Source organism: Bactrocera latifrons, unplaced genomic scaffold, assembly GCF_001853355.1.
Source record: "Bactrocera latifrons isolate USDA-ARS-PBARC rearing strain unplaced genomic scaffold, ASM185335v1 scaffold_42, whole genome shotgun sequence".
NCBI classification, from domain to species: Eukaryota; Metazoa; Arthropoda; class Insecta; order Diptera; family Tephritidae; genus Bactrocera; species Bactrocera latifrons.
In genome coordinates, this window is record NW_017537068.1 from 139928 (window position 1) to 165649 (window position 25722).

Sequence of the window (25722 nt, forward strand, 5' to 3'; positions counted from 1 at the left end):
ACGGATTTAAGGTCACTCAGGTCAACTCGATTTATCCATAATTTGGGTTCCCGATCATAAGAACATTTTCGTCAACGAAAAAGCAGACGAGTGCACTAAGTCAGGAGCCTCTCTAGACGAATCTGAGGCAGAAACAATACCGCGTCTGCTAGGAGCGATCCAGAGGCAGCTCAGTACGCGAGAGATCTACAACTAAATGCAGGATAACGAAACAGATATGGCTAAACTATGACAAAACAACATAATACATAGATCCAGGAAAAGTTAATACAAGCATGTACCATATCATGCGTTAAAAAATCTAAATTTCTGCATGAGAAAATTCTGCACATAAAGACTATGAGAGTTACTATGTATATGTATAGTTAAACGCTATTTAAAAATTTACTAATGTCGTTATAGTCTATAAGTGAAAATTGTTTGTTAACATTGTCTCTTCAATCGTCTTCTTTGAAGAAGTATTAAATTTAAAGAGTGAAATACAATTGTTTATATTGTAACTCAATTGAAGTAAGGATATTCAAGTTTCTTCTAAAAACTTAAATAATTATGTGGTCTTAAAAGCATTTTTTTGCTTTTCCAATATAGAGTTTATACGTGCCTAGAAATGGTGAGAATTGCAGTCTTATAGAGGATAAATTTCCTCCAGGTATAGTATAGCTTAACTGACATATGTATATTATTTGAACAAAATTTTTCCTTATTAGTTATATTTATACTACCGGAGAAAACCTACAATTTCGCAGCCTAAAATACATAAATAATTATATGAATTGCTAATTCATGCTTTTTTTTTAGTATTTATTAATAAGTTTTCAAATTAAAAAAGAAAAAAGCATACAATACAATGTATGTGTATTTTGCTCTTAATACTATCGCAGCTAAATGCATTTACCAATTATATATGTACAAGAGTATATCATTTCATATGATCTTTACACAATATTAGTTTTACTTTATAATTGCGTTTGTTGTTGTTGTTGTTGCTACATGTTATTAAACTTCTTAACTCTATGTATTAAATCTAACTGTGCTCTTCTAAACAAAATGTGCATAATACATATGTACTTACTTACATAAATTATGCAACAATTATAACTATTTACATTATATGCTTCGGCACATGACAGCGGAACGCTTGGTGTGCCGATTATTACAGCGTATTTTTGTTTTTTTGTATGTATTTCTTTTCAAGTAGATGATTTACTTTTGACTAACCACAGTTTCCCGAAAATTTTTAATTTTTTGCACAAAAAATGCTTCCAATGTTTCGGCGCATTTGTAAAATGATGAATCTTTCGGATTGTAATAGCGGCAGTTGTCGAAAATCTTTGTCATATCACCAATAAATTCCGATAGTTTTGTGTACACGTTTGTATCCAGTTTATTTTCAATTTTCTGTAAATCTATTAGAGAAAAATACTGAAATTAATGAAATTGACTAATAATTTTTTAAAATGCGTGATATGCGCACCCATGGGTTCTTTGATGACTTTGTAGTAGTCTGGTGCTTCTTCTGGATCAACCGGCTCCATAAAAGGCCATGCACTCTTGTGCGCCTGCAAATACATATATACAATAAAGGTTCAGTTATTCATATATAACACAGCACTGCGTAGGTCAACATTGCCGCCATTATACTTTACACAGCCTTTGGGAATTTAGCTGTTCTTAATGTTTCTGATAACACGCAAATTTGAATTATTGACAATGAAAATGTCAAATTCAAGTGTCACGAGATCAGATCAGTCAAAATAATAATTTTTGGGCATTTAATTTAAAACTCCCAAGATTTATTGAGATTAAAAATTATGATATATTGACCACCATTAATATATAAACTATTTTAATAGTTTTTTGTTATTTTGTGATAAAACAACTCTTTTTTTGATACTACGAAGCATGACATAGCAAAAGATTTCATTAAATTATCATCGTTTTAGTTTAGTTAGTGATCTGGAACTTCAACATATTTTATTATTATTCAGACCGTGCCTCTTTTTCCAATTGCGAAATGTCAAACTTCCTGAACTCAACTCAACTGTCAAAGTTGAAGAGGTGGTTTACAACCTCACTTCCAATGACATGAGAGTTGGGTATCCCTTTATCTCTGGTAGTGTAATGCAAAGTATGCATAACTGGGCCTTCCGGTATAAGACCAAGTATCATATGGGTAGACAAAGATGATCCGTTTGAAGACGAGGCGAAGTGAGAAGGCGGATCATCCCTACTTAGAGTTGTGCGCTAGGTTTGGGACTTGCCACGTAAAAAACGCACCCAATGAAAACTAATCAGCTGCCTCGGATGAGAGACCCCCCTTTTGATGACGATCATGGTAAACACATTAAGGATTACGATTTGCACCTGGAATGGCATTTTAAGCTGCTTACGTACAGCTGCAAACGAAACCCATTGGTTTTCGAAAAATGCAAAACAACGGCTGGTATGAAGAGTTTCCTGTCGCAGTAGAGAGAAAGCAGACTGCCTACTTCGCAACGTTACAATCGCTTGATAAGCTGGCCGACAGGGGTAGTGCGCAAAATTTTCAAGGTTTCAAAACTGGAACATACTATTGTAGAAGCCCCAGAGGTTATGTAGTAACCGAGAAAACCGACACGCACCACCTCTTCGTCAATTTCAAAGCTGCTTTTGAAAGCACGAAAAGGAGCTGCCTTTATACCGCGATGTCTGAATTTGGTATCCCCACCGACAAATCAAAACACCGATAAATCACAATACGGACAAATCAAAAAAGGTGGCGTTGTTCGTCCGAAGCCCTACGGCCGGACCCTTAGTCAGTAAAATTCTCTTTCTGTGTTTCGGTACAAAAAAGGCCGCCAACATAAAATATTTTTCACATGTCGGCATTTTGGTTTATCGGTATTTGGATTTATCTGCATACTTCATTTTTGTCGGTATTTTGATGTGTCGGCATTTTGAACTTTTGTGTTTTGAGTGTATCCCAGAGAAGGTCCCATCTTCTATAAGAGTGTAAAGCTGCTGGCGTACAACGATGATATTGATATCATTTGCCTTAAAAACCGCGTCGTTAGTTCTGCTTTCTCAAGAATGGATAAGGAAGCGAAGCAAATGGAAGTCCTCTTTTCAAACAGTCGTCTCACTCGCGACTAGGCTTTCAAGTCAACGTTGACAGTCATAACTTCGAAGTCGCAGATAACTTTTTCTATCTTGGAACCAGTATTGACAGCAACAACAACAATATCAGCCTCGAAATCTAACGCAGAATATCTCTTGACAGCAGGTGCTACTTCGGACTAAGTAGGCAATTGAGAAGTAATGTCCTCCCTCGATGAACAAATACGAAACTCTATAAGTCACCCTTTATTCCCGTCCTGCTAAGTATATGGTGCTAATGCATGGACGATGAGAACTTCTGATGAGTGGAATTTGAAAAGATTGAAGGCGATTATTCACTTGTTTACAATATATTATATTAAATGTAATTATGATATTGCGAAAGCAAAAAGACTCCTCATCTTAGAAACGTTGGCGATTTGAAGTAATTTTGTTTGAAAAGGTAAACTAAATTTTTTTTCACCACAATTTACATAAGTATTCTTCTTTTTAATAAATAAAGTTATTTTTCACAAAATTTTTATATGAGGAAAAATAAAATCACAATTTCAAGCAAAAGAATAATCATATGGGTTGTTTCAAAAATATCAAAATATTACCAAAATTGTGACGTTTTAGGGTTTTCCCGTCGTGAAATTAATAACACTTCAATTTTATAAATAAAAAAATACGACTTTTGAAAATTTTCCGCATAAAAGCCAAGAAAGACTAGCCGTTCTGACGATAGGATCTTGGTTAGTCTGAGCAAATCGTATCCATATTTAACTTCCACAGAAATTAGTTAGGAGTACCATCGCGTCCAAATATTAGCGCAAACTGTACGAATACACGTACGAAAACAGTACAGCAAATGGTAAAAATGTTTATTTTCTTTATTCAATATATAATATATGTATATTCAATATATAATAAAACGAAAACAACTCGTATGTACTAATTTATGCACCTTTGACATTTTCATCTTTTTATCTGCAAAAGAATCAGTAATTTCCCGAAATTGTCATCTTATTGCTTTTGCTTTGTTTCTTAGACTTATTGTAACGTAACTATTATTATTGGAAGGCTAAATGTAGCTTCATTGGAGATCAATAAAGATATAAGTCGTCTGCAAGAAGAGCACTTTTAAAGACTGGGTATGTTGGCAGCAGTAAAAGAAAAGTTTAAGTTTAAGTTTTGCCAAACAGCTCCAAAATTGGAGCATAGATGACTGGAAGCGGGTAGTTTAGTCAGATGAAACTAAATTCAACAGATTTCAGTCAGATGGAAAACAATATTGCTGTCGCCGTCCCGGCAAATCTATCCAATGCCACCACGTAAAGCAAACGGTGGAGGCAATGTATTGGCTTGGAGCTGTTTCACCGGGTAAAACATTGGACCACTGCACAAAATATAAGGAATCATAAACAAATAGCAATTTAAATATATCATTGGACCATCTACCCGATTTTATTGATCGCTATGCTTAACAGGATGGAGGTTTGAACCACACCGCAAAAGTGGTGCTAGTGGACCAAAATGTACAAAGAAGTGGCTGGCTAAAACCCTGACCACAATCTAATTGATAATTTGTGGTCGATAGTTAAAAGACGATTGGCACAATGTCAAACAGTTCCATCAAGTCTCGAAATTGTATGGCAAAGGGTGTTTTAGAAGTGGCGCCTTATATCTAAAGAAGTCTTGGAAAAGCTTGTTGAAACTATGCAAAAACGTATGGAAGCTATCATAAAATATAAGATTATGGACCAAAGATTTATAATATTAATATTCAATTCAATTTAACATTCTAGTTTGCAGAAAAATAAAATATCAAAGGTGCATAAATGTGTACTACTGTGATCAAATTGAAAGATGAATTTTTAATTTATACTTCGCGTGTTTAGTGATATCTATCCTAAATTTGACGTCAAAATATTCGTTAGTCTTTGAGATACGCGTCGTTATGTGACACTCTATAAGTGAATTTTTTCTTTGTAAGTTGGTAATACTGTTAGTGACATCTATGCTAAATTTCTCTTTTTTTACTATGTCTGAATTAAACAAAGAAGTGCGATAAAGTACCATCTCATACTGCATAGGTTATTCGTGATCATTTCGGCACATGTTCAACTAATATCGTGCTGTAGCCACCGCATTCACCTGATTTACCTTCGTGTAACTTCTGGCTATTCAGCAAATTCAAATGAACACTCCGATGACACCGTTATGACTCAATTAGGGATATAAAAGCTGAAACTCTGATGGCCTTCACGAAGGAGGATTTTTCCAAGTGCTATGATGATTGGAAAATTCGTTGGCATAAGTGTATTGCAGCGGGTGGGGATAACTTTAAAAGAGATGAAATCGACAAAATTCACCTTTCAATTTGATCACGGGTTGTTATACTTCTGCAACCAGTTGCTACAGAGTATTATTTTCGTTTTCAGTCAAAATTAGCATTTTTACTATTTGCTTTAATATTTCCTTCATCATTCGCTCGTGAATGAGATGCAAACATGTACTCACTTTTACTCCTCTTGTATGTGTGAAAAAAAGCATTGAATGACCGACTAGCTAAACGAAATACTAATGTTTCGAAAAAAGAATTCAAAAGCGAAAAGCGTTTGCTAATTATCATCTCTGTACGTACTCAAAATTCTGCAATTTGGAGTGACGAATCCAAATTGAACGTATTCGGCAATGATGGAAAACCATATGTAAAAAGACTCCCTTGCTATAACACACTTCCAAATAACCAAAAAAAAAAAGTTTCACGCCTTCCCGCGTTGCGGCGATTAGCAAAGTGTCGTAGTTGCACAAAATAATGATAATGTATGGTCATTGGGGTATTTTCTGGATAGAAATCTCAGATTTTCAGCGTTAAATATAATACTTTCACTTAATATATCTAACATATTTACCGATATACACACTATAAAACCAAACGAAAGTTTGAAATTCTTTTTTGTTTTCATCAGTTTTGGCGCAAAAGAATATTTTGAGGCGATTTTATAAAGTTTTCTTTTCTATTAGGAAATATCATTAACAGTAAATATGCTCTCCGCATTTCATTAACAAACCTCAGAGATTGACTAACATATAAGGTAGATTTATCGGATGCTTGAAGGTCTACAACTTTGCTTCCGCCTTTTTCCAATAGATGTCCATAGGGTCAAGCCACTGGTCGATTAAATCGATTAAAGCGTTTTATATCGATTTTGAACTTTTGTGTCAACATTAACCCAACAAAATATTTGTAGAGATCAGTTTGCACCCCAAACTTATTCCCAACTGAAATTTTGCTTTTCATTTTCAATTCCAAGAAAAGTGCGACTCAGGACCCGTTCACGCTTTTCTGAGACTGACACATACATAGATAATACTATTACTCTACTACTACCATCTATAAGATTTCTATTAGGTATTAAAAAATATAGAATTTTTGTAAAATAACTTGCGTTAGTGGAGGATGGAGCCAAGTGTACAAGTTCACGCAAGTGAGGAAAGTTCTCTGATCGCCATTCACTTGGGAGTAGCCAGAAACGATTCTTTTACATATGACTCAAGCAGCTCACGACTTCCGGTCTTTGACCCAATATCCTTTGGGTAGCCTAAGAACATTCGTTTGAAGGCGAGCTAATGTGAGAAGGCGAAACATCCCCCCCCTTTTGATGACGACCATGACAAACGAAATAAGGACTACGAATTGTGGGCATGCACCTGGAATGTCCGKTCCCTTAATTGGGAAGGTGCCGCTGCCCAGCTGGGCGTTGATATCCTCGTGAAAATAAAAGTTGACACCGCCGTCCAAGAAATACATTGTGGACTTTACTTTACTTTACGCAAATTTGTTGTGGGATTCGTGGTGGGAGAGAGACTCCGTCGCGGAGTACTGCCATTCACTCCGGTGAATGAACGTTTAGCCACAATCCGCATCAACGCGAGGTTCTTCAACATATCGCTGATCTGCGCCCACACCCCGATGGAAGAGAAGGACGATGTGACCAAAGATGCCTTCTATGAGCCCCCACCACGATATTAAAATCGTTGTTGGCGACCTTAACGCCAGGGTGGGCAAAGAAGGTATCTTTGGCACAACGGTCAGTAAATTCAGCCTCCACGAGGAAACATCCCCAAATGGGTTGAGGCTGATCGACTTCGCCGGGGCCCGAAATATGGTTATCTGTAGTACTAGATTCCGGCATAAGAAGATTCATCCAGCTACCTGGCTGTCTCAGGATCGAAAAACCACCAACCAGATCGATCATGTTGTGATAGACGGAAGACACGTCTCCAGTGTTTTAGATGTGTGCGTTCCGAGGTCCTAACATCGACTCAGACCACTATCTTGTTGCAGCCAAGATTCGCACGCGCCTCTGTGCAGCAAAAAACGCACGCCAATAAACGCAAAAAAGGTTCGGCGTCGAGAAGTTGCAATCACAACAGAGAGCCGAACGATTTTCTACTCGGCTTGCACTCCTGCTCTGAGAGCACCCGTCAACAACTCGGTATAAGGGAATTGTGGGATGGCATTTCAAACTCCTTACGTACAGTTGCAACCGAAATCATTGGTTTTCGGAAAGTAAAAAAAACAGCTGGTACGACGAGGAGTGCCGTGTCGTAGCGGAGAGAAGACAGGCTGCCTACTTCGCAACGTTACGATCGACCACAACAYGTGCGGGATGGGATAGATACCGAGAGTTGAATAGGGAAGCGAGACGCATTTGCAGACAGAAAAAGAAAGAGGCCGAAATGCGTGAGTAAGAAGACTTGATAAGCTGGCCGACAGGAGTAATGCTCGAAAATTCTACGAAAAAATGCGGCAGCTTACAGAAGGTTTCAAGACCGGAGCATACTCTTGTAGAACCCCTAAAGGTGATCTAGTCACTGATGTCCAGAGAATACTTAAATTATGGAGGGAACACTTCTCCAGCCTGCTGAATGGCAGTGAACGCACAACGCCAGGAGAAGGCGAACCCGATTCCCCAATCGATGACGATGGAGCAGAAGTTCGAATAGCAATTACCCGTCTTAAGAACAACAAAACGGCGCGAAGTACTGGTAAGGAGCATGGACAAAAGCATGTCCAACGATTGGAATTTAAGTGTGCTATGCCCAATCCATAAAAAAGGAATCCATGGCGCGAAGTACTGGTAAGGAGCATGGACAAAAGCATGTCCAACGATTGGAATTTAAGTGTGCTATGCCCAATCCATAAAAAAGGAGATCCCACAATCTGTGCCAACTATCGTGGGATCCTCAACATCGCATATAAGGTTCTATCGAGCGTATTGTGTGAAAGATTAAAGCCCACCATCAACGAACTGATTGGACCTTATCAGTGTGGCTTTAAACCTAGCAAATCAACAACCGACCAAATATTCAAGATGCGCCAAATATATTGATATCATCAGCCTCAACAAACGCGCCGTTAGTTCTGCTATCTCCAGACTGGACAAGGAAGCGAAGCAAAGCAAATGGGTCCGGCAGTGAACGAGGGCAAGACGAAATATCTCCTGTCATCAAACAAACAGTCGCACTCGCGACTTGGCTCTCACGTCACTGTTGACAGTCATAACTTTGAAGTCGAACATAATTTCGTCTATCTTGGAACCAGCGTAAACACCACTAACAATGTCAGCCTGGAAATCCAATGCAGGCTAACTTTTGCCAACAGGTGCTACTTCGGATTGAGTAGGCAATTGAAAAGTAAAGTCCTCTCTCGACGAACAAAAACCAAACTCTATAAGTTACTCATAATTCCTGTTCTGCTATATGGTGCAGAGGCTTGGACGATGACAACAACTGATGAGTCGACGTTGCGAGTTTTCGAGAGAAAAGTTCTGCGAAACATTTATGGTCCTTTGCACGTTGGCCGCGGCGAATATCGCATTCGATGGAACGATGAGCTGTATGAGATTTATGACTACCTTGACACAATTCAGCGAATTAAAATACAGCGGCTACGCTGGCTAGGTAATGTAGTTCGAATAGACGAAAACACTCCAGCTCTGAAAGTATTCGACGCTGTACCCGCCGGGGGAAGCAGAGGAAGAGGAAGATCCCATTCCGCTGGAAGGACCTGGCTACACTTAGAACATCCAATTGGCGCAACGTAGCTTTAAGAAGAAACGACTGGCGCGCTGTTGTTAACTAGGTTGTAATCGCGTAAGAGGTGTCTACGCTAATTAAGAAGAAGAACTTGTGTTAGTTTACAAAAAAAAATGCATCATAAAGCATTTCGTGTGTTAATTAAGCATTGCTTTTTGAGGGAATAAGGGRAAAAACTTTTGGACCGTTTTTATACAATAAAGCCTTAAATTTACAAAAAGAAACAGCGGAAACAAAGTTGTCGATCTAATATTCCTCTGATTTCCTTCATATTAGGCAAAGAGGATACGCACTTATTAGAAAGAGTTCGATTCGCTGAGTTTTAATACATATTAAACATATTTCGTATCTACATGTTTGGAAGCTTATGATCCGATTTCAGCCTTTGCGGCCGCTAGATTAAATAGCTTGTGCAAAGTTTTATTCTGATAAATTCTTTGAAGGCTTGATTTTTATACTGGAAATTCAATAAATTATTACATATTTTGTTTACAATATGCAATAAAAGCACGTAAATCTGCGTATTTACCTGGATTTGCCTGATAAGCTTTTTCAGTTCGATTGTCTCGTTTTCGGCTAAATTCTTCATATTCGCCAAATTAACGGAATTGTTGCGCTGGCACTGTGGACATATATATTCATCGATAAATTCTGCTTCGCTCTGCACAATACCCACACAACGGCCATGGAACCAATCTTGGCATTTATCACAACATATATAGAATTGTGATTCATCATATGGTTGGCGACACGAACAATAGAGTTCTTGAGTCTCGCGTGCCCGTTTGCAATCCTCACAAATGAATTCGGAGAGTTTTTTCGATGCTTCTTCTGTAATGTTTACACAATCACCATGGAACCAATTACTGCACAAATCACAGCCAACGTAAAACCTTGCGAAAAGAAATAAACAATAAATAAAATAATAGTAACAATAAATTAGTCCGCATTAATTCAAAAAAAGAAGACCTTACTTTGTATCGTCGTAAGGTGTACGGCAAATGCAATACAATTTCTCTTTCTTCTTGTTGACTTTCTTTTGTGAACGTCCGTGAAGACTTTTGGATGGTGTCAAAGCTGGTGATTGGGGAGTGTTGGGATGATTCTTCAATTGTTTAATTGGTCTGCAATAATAAATAAAAGTTGATTTGTGTAAAAACACAAAGGAAGTTATTTATTCATTAAGCTATGTAAAGAGACAACGCATAACTATAAGAGAAACTTATTCGTACAACGACTACAAGAATTACAAAATATATAAAGCAAATACATCACTTTGCATTTCTGAAACAAATGGTAGTTATGGTAAGTAAATAAAATAATCTGTTTTGCTACTGTCCCTTTGAGTGAATTCGCTTTGACAAAACTATATTCTTATAGCGATTTCTTTTCTCGACGATACGAATTATATGGCAACATTGTACAAATGTTCAATTACACTCTACAAAATGTTCAATTCCTTAAATTATAAAAGAACCAAAAATTCTACCTATTATAATTCAGCTGTTGCATTGTTTTCGTTCATAATTAGTACCTACAATAAAATAAATTTTTTAAGCTATAATTTACGAAACTAATGTAAAACGGTTTATCATGTAACACTTTTTCTTTTCCTTCATTAAAATACTTTGAAACTTTTTAGCAACCATAAATGAAAACTCACGGGGGAATTGGCACTTTTACTTTTTAGAAAAGGTAGAAAGTGTTTCACTTTTGCCTGTGTAGAACGTAATACTTTGAGAAAAGAACACGCAACTTCATTATCCCATTCGGAGAGCAGTATAAATGCAACATTATTTTGAGTAAAGAAAACGCAATTAACTTTAATTTTATATATAACGCCCCTCGATATAATTCAGTGACATAGTCAAGAAGGTATGTATTTAGAAAATAAATAGCATTAAAATGTCTTGCCAATTTAACATTTTCCTCAATACTAAAAATGCATTAAAAAAATTTTTTTAAAACTCGAAACGGGGTATTTTTCTATAGTTAGCTGTGCAGGGGTTAAAAAGCAGTTAAGTAAACATTTCATTGTCAAAATCAAGTAAACAATGTAAATAAAAAGGTAAGAGTACTCGGCGATGGGTAATTAAAACAAGCAAGGAAGAGCTAAGTTCGGGTGCAACCGAACATTTTATACTTTTGCAACTTGGAAGAAACAAAGGCAGGGGAATACTTTAAGGCGTAAAACCAATAATATAGAGTGAAGTCATCCGGATGTTCGAAAAATTTTCGCTCAAATTTATATAATTTATACACAAAGATACACTGTTATGACAAAAACACGCTCTCTTATTTTCATTGGGATAACTCATAAATACATAAAGTCACCCGGAAGTTCGAAAATCTGTATAATAAGTATATGTGGGCTAAGGGAAGTATTGGTCCGACTCAACTTATTTTTGACAGACATACCATTATAATAAAAGGACCGACATTTTCGATCAAGGCAACTATAGGTACTTAGAGGGTACTATTGGATTTAAAAAATTTTTGGTCACAAGGTAGCACACCCCAAAAGGATTATTTGTAAAAAGGATTATCCCGTATATTAATTGCTTTTTGATTTGTGTACTGGAGACTGAACAAATCAAGTTGAATTTAAAATTGCGCTATATGGGAAGTAGGCATGGTTTTTGTACGAATTCGTCTATTTTCCCAGTGTAACATAACAATGCCACATACTAAATTTTGTCGAAATCGGGCCTGAGATATGGGATTTCACCAAAAAGTGGCGGTGTTTAGCCCATCGTCCAATTTTCACACCAGCTCCATTAAGCTCTTTCATACTATCTCGGTACTCAGCAAATTTGGTTGTTGTAGCTTAAGTAGTTTAGGAGATATATAAAATTAACTTTTGAGAGGCCGGGACCACGCCCACTTTTAAAAATGTTTGCCCTCAAGTGTCACTTGCTACTACAAACCTCTGTATCAAATTAGAGCTTTATATCTTAATTGAGTGCTTAGTTATGGCACTTTCTGTGTTTTCGGTTAATGGCGATGACAATGGTCCAATTACGCCCATCTAACTCACAATTTTGTTATGTACTAAGGAACCCACATACCAACTTTCATCAAGATATCTCAATTTTTACTCAAGTTACAGCTTGCACGGACGGACAGACAGAGATACAACCGGATTTCAACTTTTCTCGTCATTGTCATATATACAGCTGTTGACAGCCAATTATAAATGCTCCCTTTTTGTAAGGTGATGGTGAGTATGTTTTGGTATACCGTTATTTATATTCTTAAAAGCTTTGCATTGTTTGTGTTACTCTATGTACTACTAACTTCACTCAGTTTTGTAGTTGAAGTTCTGTTAATTTTATCCCAAATAGTAAATGCGTTACGATATAGAAGGTGAATTAAGTGCGACAGCTAATTAAGAATTAAAATTCTTTCTGGTGCTAATTTTTATCAAAAAAGGTCAAAAAATTGTTTGCAATGTCCAAAGCATATACAGCATTTTAAAACTATTTCCAATGTTACTCTCAAAGAAATAACCTTAAAAACTTCAACAGAAATAGGAAGCTGAATTATTACCATCGTCCAAAGAGACCCAAAAAAGAGTTCCACTGACATTTTACATAAAATTCAAGGCGAATATAATGTACAAATATCCAAGAAATCAATTTCCCCGTTTGGTCGAATTTGAACTTCACTGCAGGGCAGCACGCAGGAAAGCAATTTTTACTAAAATTCAAAGTACACAACGCCTAGCCTTTTCCAACTCTTATTCATCTTGTTCAGATTTCTGAACAGTTCTTAACGGCTACAATTGTAAATAAGATATTTTTGTAAATCTGTAAAGAAACAGATATCACGTTACAAATATTTATGTGCATCATCGACAGCACATACGAATACAGTATTAAGCTTATTTACTTACAAATACTCATTTCAATTAGCATTGCCATATATGTTATACTCGTATGTTATATACTTCGAATATATTGATTAGAGACTGTATATGCAATGTAAAGGATAGTAAATGATCCTAAAATAATAAAAAGATAAGAAGTAGTTGTGTATGCAGTTGGGAACACTTACGTGTAAGATACATATGTGTACATACTGTCGCTATGTAGAGTAGAATAGTATTAAGATATGTGTATGTACTCTGCACGTGGGGCATACATGAATTAAGATAAGGAAATCTATTAATCAGCCCTATCACGCAATCCATCGTAGACTGTTTTTTCGGGAAAGTTACGAAACTGCTATCATGCAATTCGAACAGTTCCGGAAGTAAGTTCGAAATTCGTAGAGTTGCATTCACTGAATTCACTCGGAACAGAAAATTTTTAAGGTAATCGGAATTTTTGTACGACAGGTTTGTGCTAACGGAGAATAAATTAAAAAAAAAAATAAGTTTTAATTGAATTCAAACTATAACATATTTTTTATCATTAAAATAATATTTAATGCGATTTCCGCAGGTCCAAAGTAATTACCACCAAGCAACAATATGCACTAATGGTTGAGCTGTTACAGCAAAAACCTGAAATGGCACAGGGTTTTACCAAGTGCCCTAAGGAAGAAGTGGCAGCTTTTTGGAACAATATGGCCCAAGAACTCAACAGTGTTGGTCCGCCTATCAAGGATATTTCCAGCTGGAAGAAGRTAATATAATAAAGTTGTAGATTTTATTGTTGTAACAGGATAGTTTAAAGCTTGTTTGACTTATTTTTTATTAGGTATGGCTTGACTGGAAGGCCTATATAAAAAGGAAATTGGTTGAAAATAAAAAGGAGCTGACTAGCTACTGGTGGCGGCAGAAATAGGCAGTACCATTTCAATGAATTGGAGGAAGCGGTGATAATACTAACGGCATTGGAAAAAAGTAAAAGTGGTATTGCGAATACAATGAGCATCGGCTTACTTATTGTAACCGACGTGGGCAATGAGACAGAGGCCGACGAATCGATGCCATCAGTGACCTGCAGTCCAGCACTGCCTAGACGTACTACTAGGCCACCGGAAACATGTACAGCCGATTTACTTAAAGAACAACTTGCAATTCAAACAGAATTCCAGGAAAAGGTTCTTGATAAGTTGGACGACCTTTCATTACGTATGCGACGAGTAGGCAGAGCATTGGAAATGCAAAATGATTTAAAAGAAACCGGAAGTGGAAGAATTTAGAAGGCACAACATAGCTATGGAGAATTTGGTAGCTGCTAAGAATTCCATTAAACAGCAAATGTTAGAGGTATTGGAAAAAAAAAATTGCAAGCTATGACAAAAAATAATTAAATTAATTAAATAAATACTTAATTAAAAGTATAAATATTTTGTGTTGATATTTATTTGGGATATTATACTCGTGTAAGTGTTGCACATATAGCTTCTCTGATTTGTGAAGCTGCATTATTATAAGTTGATGAAAGAATTTCATTACTTTCTGTAAAAATATTTGGATCCGAATTATTTTGTAAACTTTCATCATTCACGCGATAGTGAATGCAAACGTTGTGTAACGCTGCCGCAACATTAACGATTTGAGATGCCTTCGTAGTGAAGCACACGAGCACCCAGAAGACATCTAAATCGATTTTTAAAAACTCCTATTGTTCTTTCAACAAAATTTTTCGCTTTTGCATGTATTTTATTATATTTCTCTTCTGGGCTTCCTGAGGGAGGGGTACGGAATGGTGTCATTAACCATGGTTCTAAGGCATATCCAGCATCTCCTGTACAAATATTAAATTTTGGGAATTTTTGTAATACTCGTATTAGTTTGCATGCATAATACCCAAAAGCCAAGTGTTTCGTTCACCATCGAGGTACTTTTTTTCATGATAATAACGAGCATTGCTGGCATTCCATTTGGCGAATTCTCACCAAACTTACAATCATGGCATTGATACTAAAGTATCCTTTGTTTCTACACACAAAATCGTGCCTGGAAATCCGTATTTCTGAAAAAAATCCTTTTTCGCTTCACTTTTTTCAACGTTACTTAACTCGAGGTTTATCCACTGAGGGCACAAATGGGACTAAAGCAATCCCAATACTTCTTTTAAGATGCAACAAAATGTTGACTGAGTCATTGGAATATCGGAGTCTTTACCCACTCCATGCTGATAGCCTTCTTCAGCTAAAAACCGTAAAACCGAAGACAATCGATGAAGTAAAGATATAGATGACGATCTTGAATAACTTGCATTCCTCTATAGAACATCGAGGACATACGTAAATGCCGCCTTATTTAAGCGATAGTTTTTAATAAACCTGTTTTAGAAAAATAATTTTAATAAAATTTAACAATGAATTTTTGTGGATTTTTGAACTGTACATTGTTTCTTCCACAAGGGTTGCTCTTGTCCCTGGAATTGGGACAAAGTTTATTGTCTTTGGCATTCAATTATTTTCTATTTAAACTACGAGTAAGTAAAGTGAAGTTTGAACATATTTTTAAACAACATGAAGTAAAACTTTTTGGTCACAACAAACTTTTTTCAATTCTTAAAGAATTTTACACTATTTTTTTCTTAATTTTCTTAGTTTAACTAAAGGATAAGTTTTTAACAAATATCAATCTCTTTGTTTTTTTTTTTTGTTTCCGATAGAAATTGAGACCTGCATCCTGCACGCTGTCCGACAAATGCACATGCGAGATGCTCGGGCAATTGCTTCCAAAAGGCAGAATATCAAGGATTTCGTATCCAAAAATTTGTCAGATGATGCTTAAATATATAACTATAAACACCTAGAAAATTTGTTTTAATCAAAAATTTCTTTTCCTCCAAAAAAAAAAGTCGATTTTTTGAAGCCTCTAGAGCAGGCTTCCCCTTAAAGTAAAAGGGTACAGTAAAAATAAGTAATTTATTGGAAAATAACATCATTTACTTCAAACTGCATAGCGTCAATCTATCTATCTCGATTAGTTTTAGGTGATACGTGCAACCGTTAGGTGAGCAAAACTATAATAATCTTTAGCTACTGGTTGCAAGAGTATTAAAATAATATTGCCGAAAAACAGAAGAGCCGTTTATAATGGTTTTGTAAAACTGGTCAATTGTTTAAATTACCTAACAACGTATATTTATTTGTATCTATACTAGAGGACCCCACGCTTCACTGTGGCTAATACATAAATAATACTACTACTTCCATCTATATGATTTCTTTTAGTTCAATTATAACAATTAGTTAATGAGATATAGCATTTTTGTGAATCAACTTGTGAAAGAGATTCGCTAAGTTGGAAAGAGGCGAAATGACCACCGGTGATAATGAAGGCAGTAGACGCTCTAAAGAGGCGAAAGCTCTGTGCAAAGGTGGTTGCCTCGCAAGTTCATAATCCAACAAATAACTGATTCTGAGAAGTGATTAAGTGTTCTTTAATCGTAATAAAACCGAACTTTTGCGTCGGTGCATGAAAATATTAGAATGTGATACAAGGTTAGGAGGATGCGAGTCATGTGTAGAAATGAGGAAAGTTCTTTCATCGCCATTCACTTGGGAGTGGTCAGAAACTACTCTTTTATATATGGCTCAATCAGCTCACGACTTCCGGTCTTTACCAAGTATCCTCTGGGTAACCTAAGAGCAACCGTTTCAAGGCGAGCTAAAGTGAGAAGGCTAAAACTACATTCCGCAGGTTTAGTACCCGCCACGTAAAAACCTGCCCAATGAAAAAGAACAACAAGCCTCGGATGAGAAAGATCCCTTTTGATGACGACCATGGCAAACGAATTAAGGACTACTATTGGAGGGCATGTACCTGGAATGTCCGGTTCCTTATTTGGGAAGGTGTCGCTGCCCAGCTGGTTGTTGTCCTCGTTAGAGTGAAGGTTGACATCACCGCCGTTCAAGAAATGCGATGGACGGGACAAGTAGAGAGGAATAGGTCCTTGTGGCATTTACTATAGTCGCCATATAAAGGAGCGCAAACTTGCTGTGGGAGCAGTAGTGGGGAGAGACTCCGTCGCCGAGTACTGTCATTCACCCCGGTGGATGAACGTTTAGCCATAAGCCGCATTAATGCGAGGTTCTTCAACATATAGTTGATCTGCGCCCACACCCCGATGGAAGAGAAGGACGATGTGACTAAAGATGCCTTCTATGAGCCCCCACCACGATATTAAAATCGTTGTTGGCGACTTTAACGCCAGATTAGGCAAAGAAGATATCTTTGGCACAGCAGTCGGTAAATTCAGCCTCCATGAGGAAACATCCCCAAATGGGTTGAGGCTTATCTGAAGTACTAGATTCCAGCATACGAAAATTCATCAAGCCACCTGGTTATCTCCGTATCGAAAAACCAACCAGATCGACCACAACACGTTCGGGTTGGGATAGATACCGAGAGTAGATTGTTATTTACTAACTTAAAACCTTATCTAAATTGGTATTTGACCGAATCTAATCAGGAATCAAACCGAAATAAGCTCCGCTTGAAAATTACGTACTAATTTACTAGGCTTTAGTTTCACTCTACTACAAAAAAATGTAGATTTATAAGCCAATTACAGCAATATGTTTTAAATTCTAATTATATGGAGGGGTTTTTAGCAATGTTCCAAGTTTTGCAAAACTTTCCTATTATAGATCTATTTATATCCAGACTTATTGCAACAAAAACTAACCATTTTAAACTTTGTGTGAATAAAACAATTCCATGTATGACAATTCGTATTACGAATTTCGTGTGAATGAAAACGTATGTATATTCGAAATTCGATTATGCTCTTGTGAACTTCGGTTACATTAAACCCAACTTTATAAATTTATAAAGCAAATTATACGACTGTTTTAGCTGAAGGATATGCTGGCCCAAGTTATGTTCACCACTATAGAAAAAGGATATATGGTATATTTAAAGGAATAATGGATTTAAAAAACTTCTTAAATGGCCCTACATTGGATAGCAACTTTAAAATCGATTTCGATGGTGGCCTCTTGTTATTGAAAGAATCATGTCATTTCATCCAAAATACATGCACTTCCGTCTAGTTTTCCTTTTGAAACCCGTTTGGCATATCAGAATTTTCGGCCTTAGTGTTGACTAAAAACGTCAATTGTATTTTGTTAATAGGACTTGGTTCATATAAAAAGTTGTTAAAATAAAGTAAATTTTGAAATAAAGAACGATTCCACTTTATAGATAGATTAAATAAAATATTTTTATTTCCAGAACACATTCTATACACTTTAACGCAAATATTATATCGAAATACGTATATGGAATAAATGTAGTTATACCATATTCGATTTTTATTGCAAACCACCGATAGGTGCACAAAATTACGGCTTTATAAAGATGTAAAAATAATCATTAAATAACAAAAGCAAAACTTTATATTATGTACTTACTTTTTTACATCATTTGTCGCTAAGCCGCCAGCATTAGTTCCACCACTCGAGGTGTTACAGAATTTCTTATTTGCTTCAACTTTTTCTGAGGAGCTTAGTAACTCACTATTCATTTCTTCCGTGATTTCGTGTTGCAAATTACGCTCCAAGAGTGAACGCTTTTTTAATATGCTCTTCTTTAAGAGGTCTTTATGACGTTCCAGTGTGTGCTGCAAAAAAAAATGAATAACACAAAATATTTTTGAGCTCTGATCATTAATACGAATGCGCAGCTTTACGTGCTGTAATTACTAAAAAAAATTATAATTAATTATACTCTAAACACGGTATATTAAGTTTGCCAAGAAGGAAGCAGGACCCTATAGAGTATATATATAAATGATGAGAATGTTGAGCTGAGTCCATGTCCGTCTGTATATATACGGACTAGTCCCACAATTTTTAAGATACCGTTGTTTTGAAATTTCGCGAACGTCATTTTGTTTTCAAGAAACTGCTCATTTGTCGGAATGCCGATATCGGACCGCTATAACATATAGCTGCCATACAAACTGAATGATCGGAATCAAATGTTTGCACTTCCTCATTTAACGATATATCTCACGAAATTCGGTACGAGCTATTGTTCATAGAAATAATGTAATATTGGAATTTTTCAGATCGGCTTACTATAGCATATAGTTTCCATATAAACCGAACGTTCGGAATCAATGGCTTGTATGGAAAACTATCGCATTTAAAGTGGTATCTTCACGAAATTTGATATGGATTACTCCTTAAGGTAATATAGCTTATAGCTTCCATACAAACTGGATACATAGTTATTAAAAGGAATGCACCTGTGAAGAGTATATTAGCTTCGGTGCAGCCGAAGTTAACGTTTTTTCTTGCTTTTTTAATGTAAATGACATCGTATTGATTTCTAAAGTATACCGTTTGAGTTGTGCTAACTTAACAAATCGCGAACGTGTAATATTTATGTTGAGCATATATTGAAAATGGCAATTGCATCACACGCAAAGCAACTTACATTTAATTGTTGATTTAGTTGTTCATTATCATCGAGTAGCAATAATTCGCCACGTTTAGCGCTGCTATCCCTGAGCGTATTGTTTGTTGAAAATGCTGTGATGACGTTTTTATCATTTATTGTGGTTGTATTCGACTTTTTGGGTGTACGCTGCTGCTGTTGGTGCTGATTCCAATCACCGTTTTCATTTTTAGTTTTGTAGAGATGTCGCTTTCTACTCGAAACACTGCTGACCGGTGTGCTGACATTTGTTGATTTATCCTGCTGTCGTTGCTCGTCTTGTACGTTGTTTGTATTAGAATTGCCTTTAGTGAGTATATTTTTATTGTTGGCTTTTGGAGAAAACAAAATTTAAAATGTGTTAAGAAAATTCAATGAATTGTCTGTAATTATAGTTTTTCCCCTTAAAGAAGATTTACAAAACGTAACTTAACACCAAAATGTCTGTAATCTCTTAAAATCTTTCTTTAATTCGGAACCCATTAAGAACTTTAATAAGATTGCTTCCAAATGTATTCTTTTGCAAGTTTTGTCACATTAGTAAACATCCGATTTACTCCAAAACCCTGGTGCGATAAATCTAAAGCCCGAAAAAGTTTTACGTTTAAAACTTTTCTTCTAATACTTTTTATGTATCCCTCTGTTTTTCAAATGCACTTAGTTACACATCGGCGAGGCATGGAGTCATCTAATTTATTTGCATCTTTTATTTGTATGAATAAAGCAGCCGAGTTTTTAGAATTTTCACGTCTAATTTTTCGATCTACAATTTCCCATAAGTTTTATATCAGAGTTAGGTCAGGTGATTGTTCGGTTCGGTTAAAAGACAGCGGCTACGCTGGCTAGGTCATGTTGTCCGAATGGACGAAAACACTCCAGCTCTGAAAGTATTTGACGCTATACCAGCCGGGGGAAGAAGAAGATTGTTCGGTCCATATCAAAGCCTTAATTCTATTATCAACAAACCACTATTTTTACAAAAAAAAAAAACCTGTTTATGGTCATTGGCGTATTGATAATTCAAGTTTAAAAACATTTCTTTGTCAGCATGTGGCAGCATAATATTCTGAAGAATATATATCATTGATATGATGAAATGCTTCAACCGTTTACCGTACCTGTTGTATAACGTGGATTGAGGCGTTGTCTTTTCGGTCTGCGTACCAGCATCAACCCGTCTGAACCTTTTCTCAATATCTGTTGCATGAAAATCCAACTTAGACAGCTTGAGGGTATATAGATCTTTAAATAGTTTTTCAGTTTGATATACAACCAACCTCATTCCATAATGAATTGCAACTGAAAGTGCACTCATTTTTTTTTATTTAGCTAATAAATACACAAATCCAACATCTGCTGATCAAAATCGTTAAATAAAAAATTAATGTGTGCAGTTAGAACAGTAATGTGCTTTAGTTTTGTGACACCAGAATTTTTTTGTTTTTATCCTTTTTAATAAGTTAATTTGGTGTTTTATTTGCAAAGAGAAAGAAAAAAAAATAGTTTAAAAGTTTGTTATATAAGAACCATGCGTTCATTCCGCGAAAGTAAGTACAAAAAAATAAAAAGGATGGGACTTTTTAAAGGATAAGTCTTTTATTTGAATTAGTGGGTAGGGGAAAACATTGCAGCAACAAAAAGTGTGAAATCATTAAAAATCCTAGAAAAAAATGAAAACGTATAAAGAAATTAAAGGAATAATCGGGTGCTTTGATCAAATGATATTAAATACCCTGTCCCACAAAAACTAAGCCGAAACTCAAATCTACTAAAGAAATCAATCTACGCATACTCCAGCGTCTAAACAAGATCCCAAAGAATATAATTTATTTACGGCGAGTCGGTGAAAAGTTCCATTGTTGACTTAGAAACATAATTGGAGCACGGTTGTAATTTGCCAAGGAACATGTCCACTGGCAACCGGAAATGGAAAAATATTTTGGGGACAGACGAATGTAAGGTAATTGGTGGCACAGGGTATAGGCAGTATATTCGTCGTCCACCAAATACGGAATATAATCTGCAATACACTCTTAAGACCGTCAAACATAGTGGGGAAATTTTTCGTACAACGGCGTGGGACCAATACATCTGATAAAAGAAACCATGGATCAGTACGTTTATGTGGATATATTGAAAAAAGTTATGCTGTCATGAGCGGAATGAAATCTGCTATTAAAGTTGTTGTTTCAGCAAGATAACGACCCGAAACATAAAAATAAATCTGCAAAGCCATGGCTTCGGGTCAATAAAGTTGAGGTTATGTCGTGGCCATAGAACTTATGGACAGATATTAAAAAATATGTTGCTGACCGTAGGCCATCATGTACAACTGAATTATGGAGCACAGTCTACGAGACATGACAGCAAGTCCCGCTAAAACGGTGTCGTGATCTGATCGATCCCATGTCCCACAGATGTGCTGCAGTAATAAAAAATGGCGACTAAATATTAGGTAAACTAACTTATATACTAGTCATAATTTTCATTTTTTAAATTTATTATTAGTTTTATTGCATTTTGGCATGCACTCCTATTATTTTGAACACCGAATTATTGAGATTTTGATTTAAATCAGTTATTCTTTTCGTTTACTAAAAATTTAAAAATGCATAAAAAGACTGCATGAACAATTCGTGGATAAAAAGTAAATGAAAAAATACACATGGTCAAAATAATAAGTACATACGGCCGTGTAGCATTCAACGACTAATAAATTCTACTCTCTTCATGTTTAAAGAGAAATATTGTCATTTTCATTTTATATATGACTTAAATAACAAAAATAAAGATATTTGTAAAAATAATTAAACTAGGAACTTCAATTTCTAGCAAATAATAAAAATACTAAAAAAATAGCTGGACAAAGTAAGTAATGAGTAGATCAGATAGTTGTGAATGAAAAAATTCATTAGTTTGAGTTTTCTGTCTTTTCATCAGTATATAGCATATCTGCCACAATTTCTGATTCCTTTTGAGATTCGTTTGGCATACTGGAGATAAGTTTGCGGCACGTATCAATTGGAATCTCATACCAGGTTTTTTCAACAAAATTCTCTAACTGATCCTTATTTTGGAACAATTGCTTCTTAATTCGTTGCTTTAAAATTTAAGAGAAGCCACATCATTGTCCTGGAACCAATTTATTACCAACCTCGAAGTATGATTAGGATCATTATCCTGCTGAAATTTCCATATTAGTGGCATACTTTCCTCAGCATATGGCAGAATCTTGTTTTCCAAGATATTTTTATATTGTAACGAATTCATGGTGTCTGAAACACGATGTATTGGTTATACACCATACCAAGAAAACCAGCCCCAGACCATTATGTTGACGCCACCATGTTTAACTGTCTTTTTTGTAGACTGTGAATGCAATTCTTTGTGTTTCGGCAGGCATCATTTTCGAACAAATTTTATTTCATCGCTCCACAAGAGATTGCACCTACTTTTTCTATTCACTTAGGCGGGACCCATTTGCATGATTTTTATGTATTCTTATCTGGAATTTTTTTCGCAATAATTGTATTTTTTAGCTATCCAGCAAGGTAAATTAGCTCGATGTCGTCGGGCCAATTGGGAATATATTATGCCACCAATATCGGCTGATTTTATTCTTGAAAATATAAATGGGTCCTTTTTACCAAGTGACGATACGGTTGTCTGTTGTTGTTGAGGTCCTTTTTGGTCGACCCCGAATTTTAACATTATTTTTAATACTTAGGGCATTCTGCACGAAATACAACGGCCTAATGTTTTAGCGATATTCCTAAGACTTTAGCCCTCTTTTAAGAGGTTTAAAACGATTTCCTTTTCCTTCGCCCTGAAATGCCTCTTTTTACCCATCTATAAATTTTTTTTAGTTTTTAATGAATCTTAAACATGGAGCTATACAACCTAAAGAGCAAACCATTAAAATAAATCGCCCGATTCTATGAAAATCTTAAAATAATTACCAATGTTCGTATTATTTTGACCACTTAGAAAACGAATATCAACAATCAATTGCTACGCCCACTTCAATGAGGCGGGTCAGCATTTTCTTTTCACTATAAAAGGCACTACCATATCGAATTTAATAAAATCAACCCCTAGTTGTATTCGTGTACTTATGCAAATATTCAAAATTCAATCATGACTGCAGCTTGGGCTGCTATATTATACTTATTATTTTGACCATATGTGTATAGCCATGGACACATAAATGACACACTTGATTAATAAATAAAATACATCTAAATTTACCTAAAGTTTAGCATTTGTTTATTTTATTTTAGTTATTCACTTTCCAATATTATGATTTTCTCATTGACGAGCCAATGCTTTACTACCTTTGGTGTGTGCTTCGGACCATTGTCCTGCATAAATGTTCAGTTTGGGAGCATGGATTAAAAAAAAAAATGGCTCAACTTTATTGTCAGTATATCCAAATACTGATACCGACCTTTATACTTCCATTGCCGGGCTTAATGTTTTCTGTGGTATACATAGCGTTAATTGCTTGATCTTGTGGACGACGTAAACATTTTCTTTAATCTAGACCCATCATATTTATTTTGGTTTCGTCAGCGCGTAATGTTTTCCATGTCCCATTTTTATAAAATATCGACAATTATTGATTCGAAAAATTAAATTAAAAACACGCAAAAACACACAAATTTCAAAATAAACTGAGAACTGAAAATATGTTATTCATGTGTCCACGGTAACATGTTTTTAGAGTATAGCTACACTTTACGTTTTTACGTTGAAGGATATTAAAAGAATTTGTGCTTTTTATCTGTCCATGGCTATAATATAAAATTCCGGCTACTTGTCGCTTTTTATACCGGCACACTGCAAACTCAGGATGCACTTGGCAGTGGTACGATTCTGTCGACGTAGAGTATAGGTTGTAAAAGAAATGGCTGAAGACACAGACCCAAGGGCTAAGCTTATAAATCACGGTTGTGATTTTAATAATGCAAATTTTTTGGATTAAAAATTATATTTTCAATTGTATAGTAGTTTTTCTCACCTAAAATATTGTAAGAACGGGTAAAATTAGATAACTTCCTATATAACGGTTATGTTGAATACTACTAAAATAATGGTAAATCAATAATTAGATGAGTCAGACAAATGAAATTTCATAATTAGCATGGTAGCCGGTATCAAAATTGTACGTCCAATCAAATGACAATATCGAATGACAACCAGGCCTACTTCCTATATAACAACTTTTAAAATTCCATCTGATTCACTCCCTTTACAGTATACAATGAATTTATTAGGATAAAACTTTGCTGAAATTACTAAAAGTATTTTTTCTTCGGAAATAAATTTAACTATAATTTTTCAAGGACCTACATACATACCAAAATGGGAATCCCAGTTCATGAAGCTGATTATTTACCGAACATATCGGACAATACATATGTAAAAAAATAGTTTTGAAATTCTTTGAACATATTTCTGTTATGACAGGATGTTCTAGAACTAAAAGCTTCCTTATAACCAGTACATATAAATATTTTCGAAAAAGTTATTACTACATATGTACAGCGTGGCGACGAATAACTGTTACATAAGTTTTGTTAACCCTATTAGTGCCGAGCGAAATAGAGCTGACCTGAATTTCAGTTTTACAAGGGTTCCGAAAAATGCTTGTAAAAACCAAACGAAAAACATATATTTACTGATTGGAGATTGGACCATTTATAAATCATTACAAATTTATTTTGAGATAGAGTTCGCATTACGAGTAGTAAACCGCTACAAGCCGCGAGCCGATAAATTGGCCCTCGGCACTGAAAAGATTAAATATAAAAAACCTTGTTATGGACTTTGAAATACAAAACTTTTTTTTAACGCTTTGTAAAGGCAATGCAAGTGGCCCGATCGGCTTCTTCGGGTATTTCCTCGAATATCTTCAAAATGTTTTACGTTCTTAATTTTATTAAACATAAAGCCCCATTTGCAATCTTCTTCTTCTTGATTGGCGTAGWCACCGCTTACGCGATTATAGCCGAGTTAACAACAGCGCGCCAGTCGTATCTTCTTTTCGCTACGTGGCGCCAATTAGATATTCCAAGTAAAGCTAGGTCCTTCTCCACTTGGTCCTTCCAACGGAGTGGAGGTCTTCCTCTTCCTCTGCTTCCCCCGGCGGGTACTGCGTCGAATACTTTCAGAGCTGGAGC

General features: G+C 35.7%; 1 protein-coding gene across 1 annotated transcript in view; it reads right to left on the reverse strand.

The window, feature by feature from the left end:
- Positions 1–922: 922 nt before the first annotated feature.
- Positions 923–25722, reverse strand: part of LOC108972731 (nucleosome-remodeling factor subunit NURF301) — a 41300-nt gene continuing 16500 nt past the window's right edge. The window contains exons 10-15 of the mRNA XM_018939473.1: positions 19541–19872; positions 18511–18719; positions 10158–10307; positions 9713–10076; positions 1475–1559; positions 923–1406 (exon numbers count right to left, since the gene is read on the reverse strand). Coding sequence (XP_018795018.1) covers positions 1204–1406; positions 1475–1559; positions 9713–10076; positions 10158–10307; positions 18511–18719; positions 19541–19872 — 1343 coding nt within the window. The 3' untranslated portion in view covers positions 923–1203. The remainder of the gene's footprint in view (positions 1407–1474; positions 1560–9712; positions 10077–10157; positions 10308–18510; positions 18720–19540; positions 19873–25722) is intronic.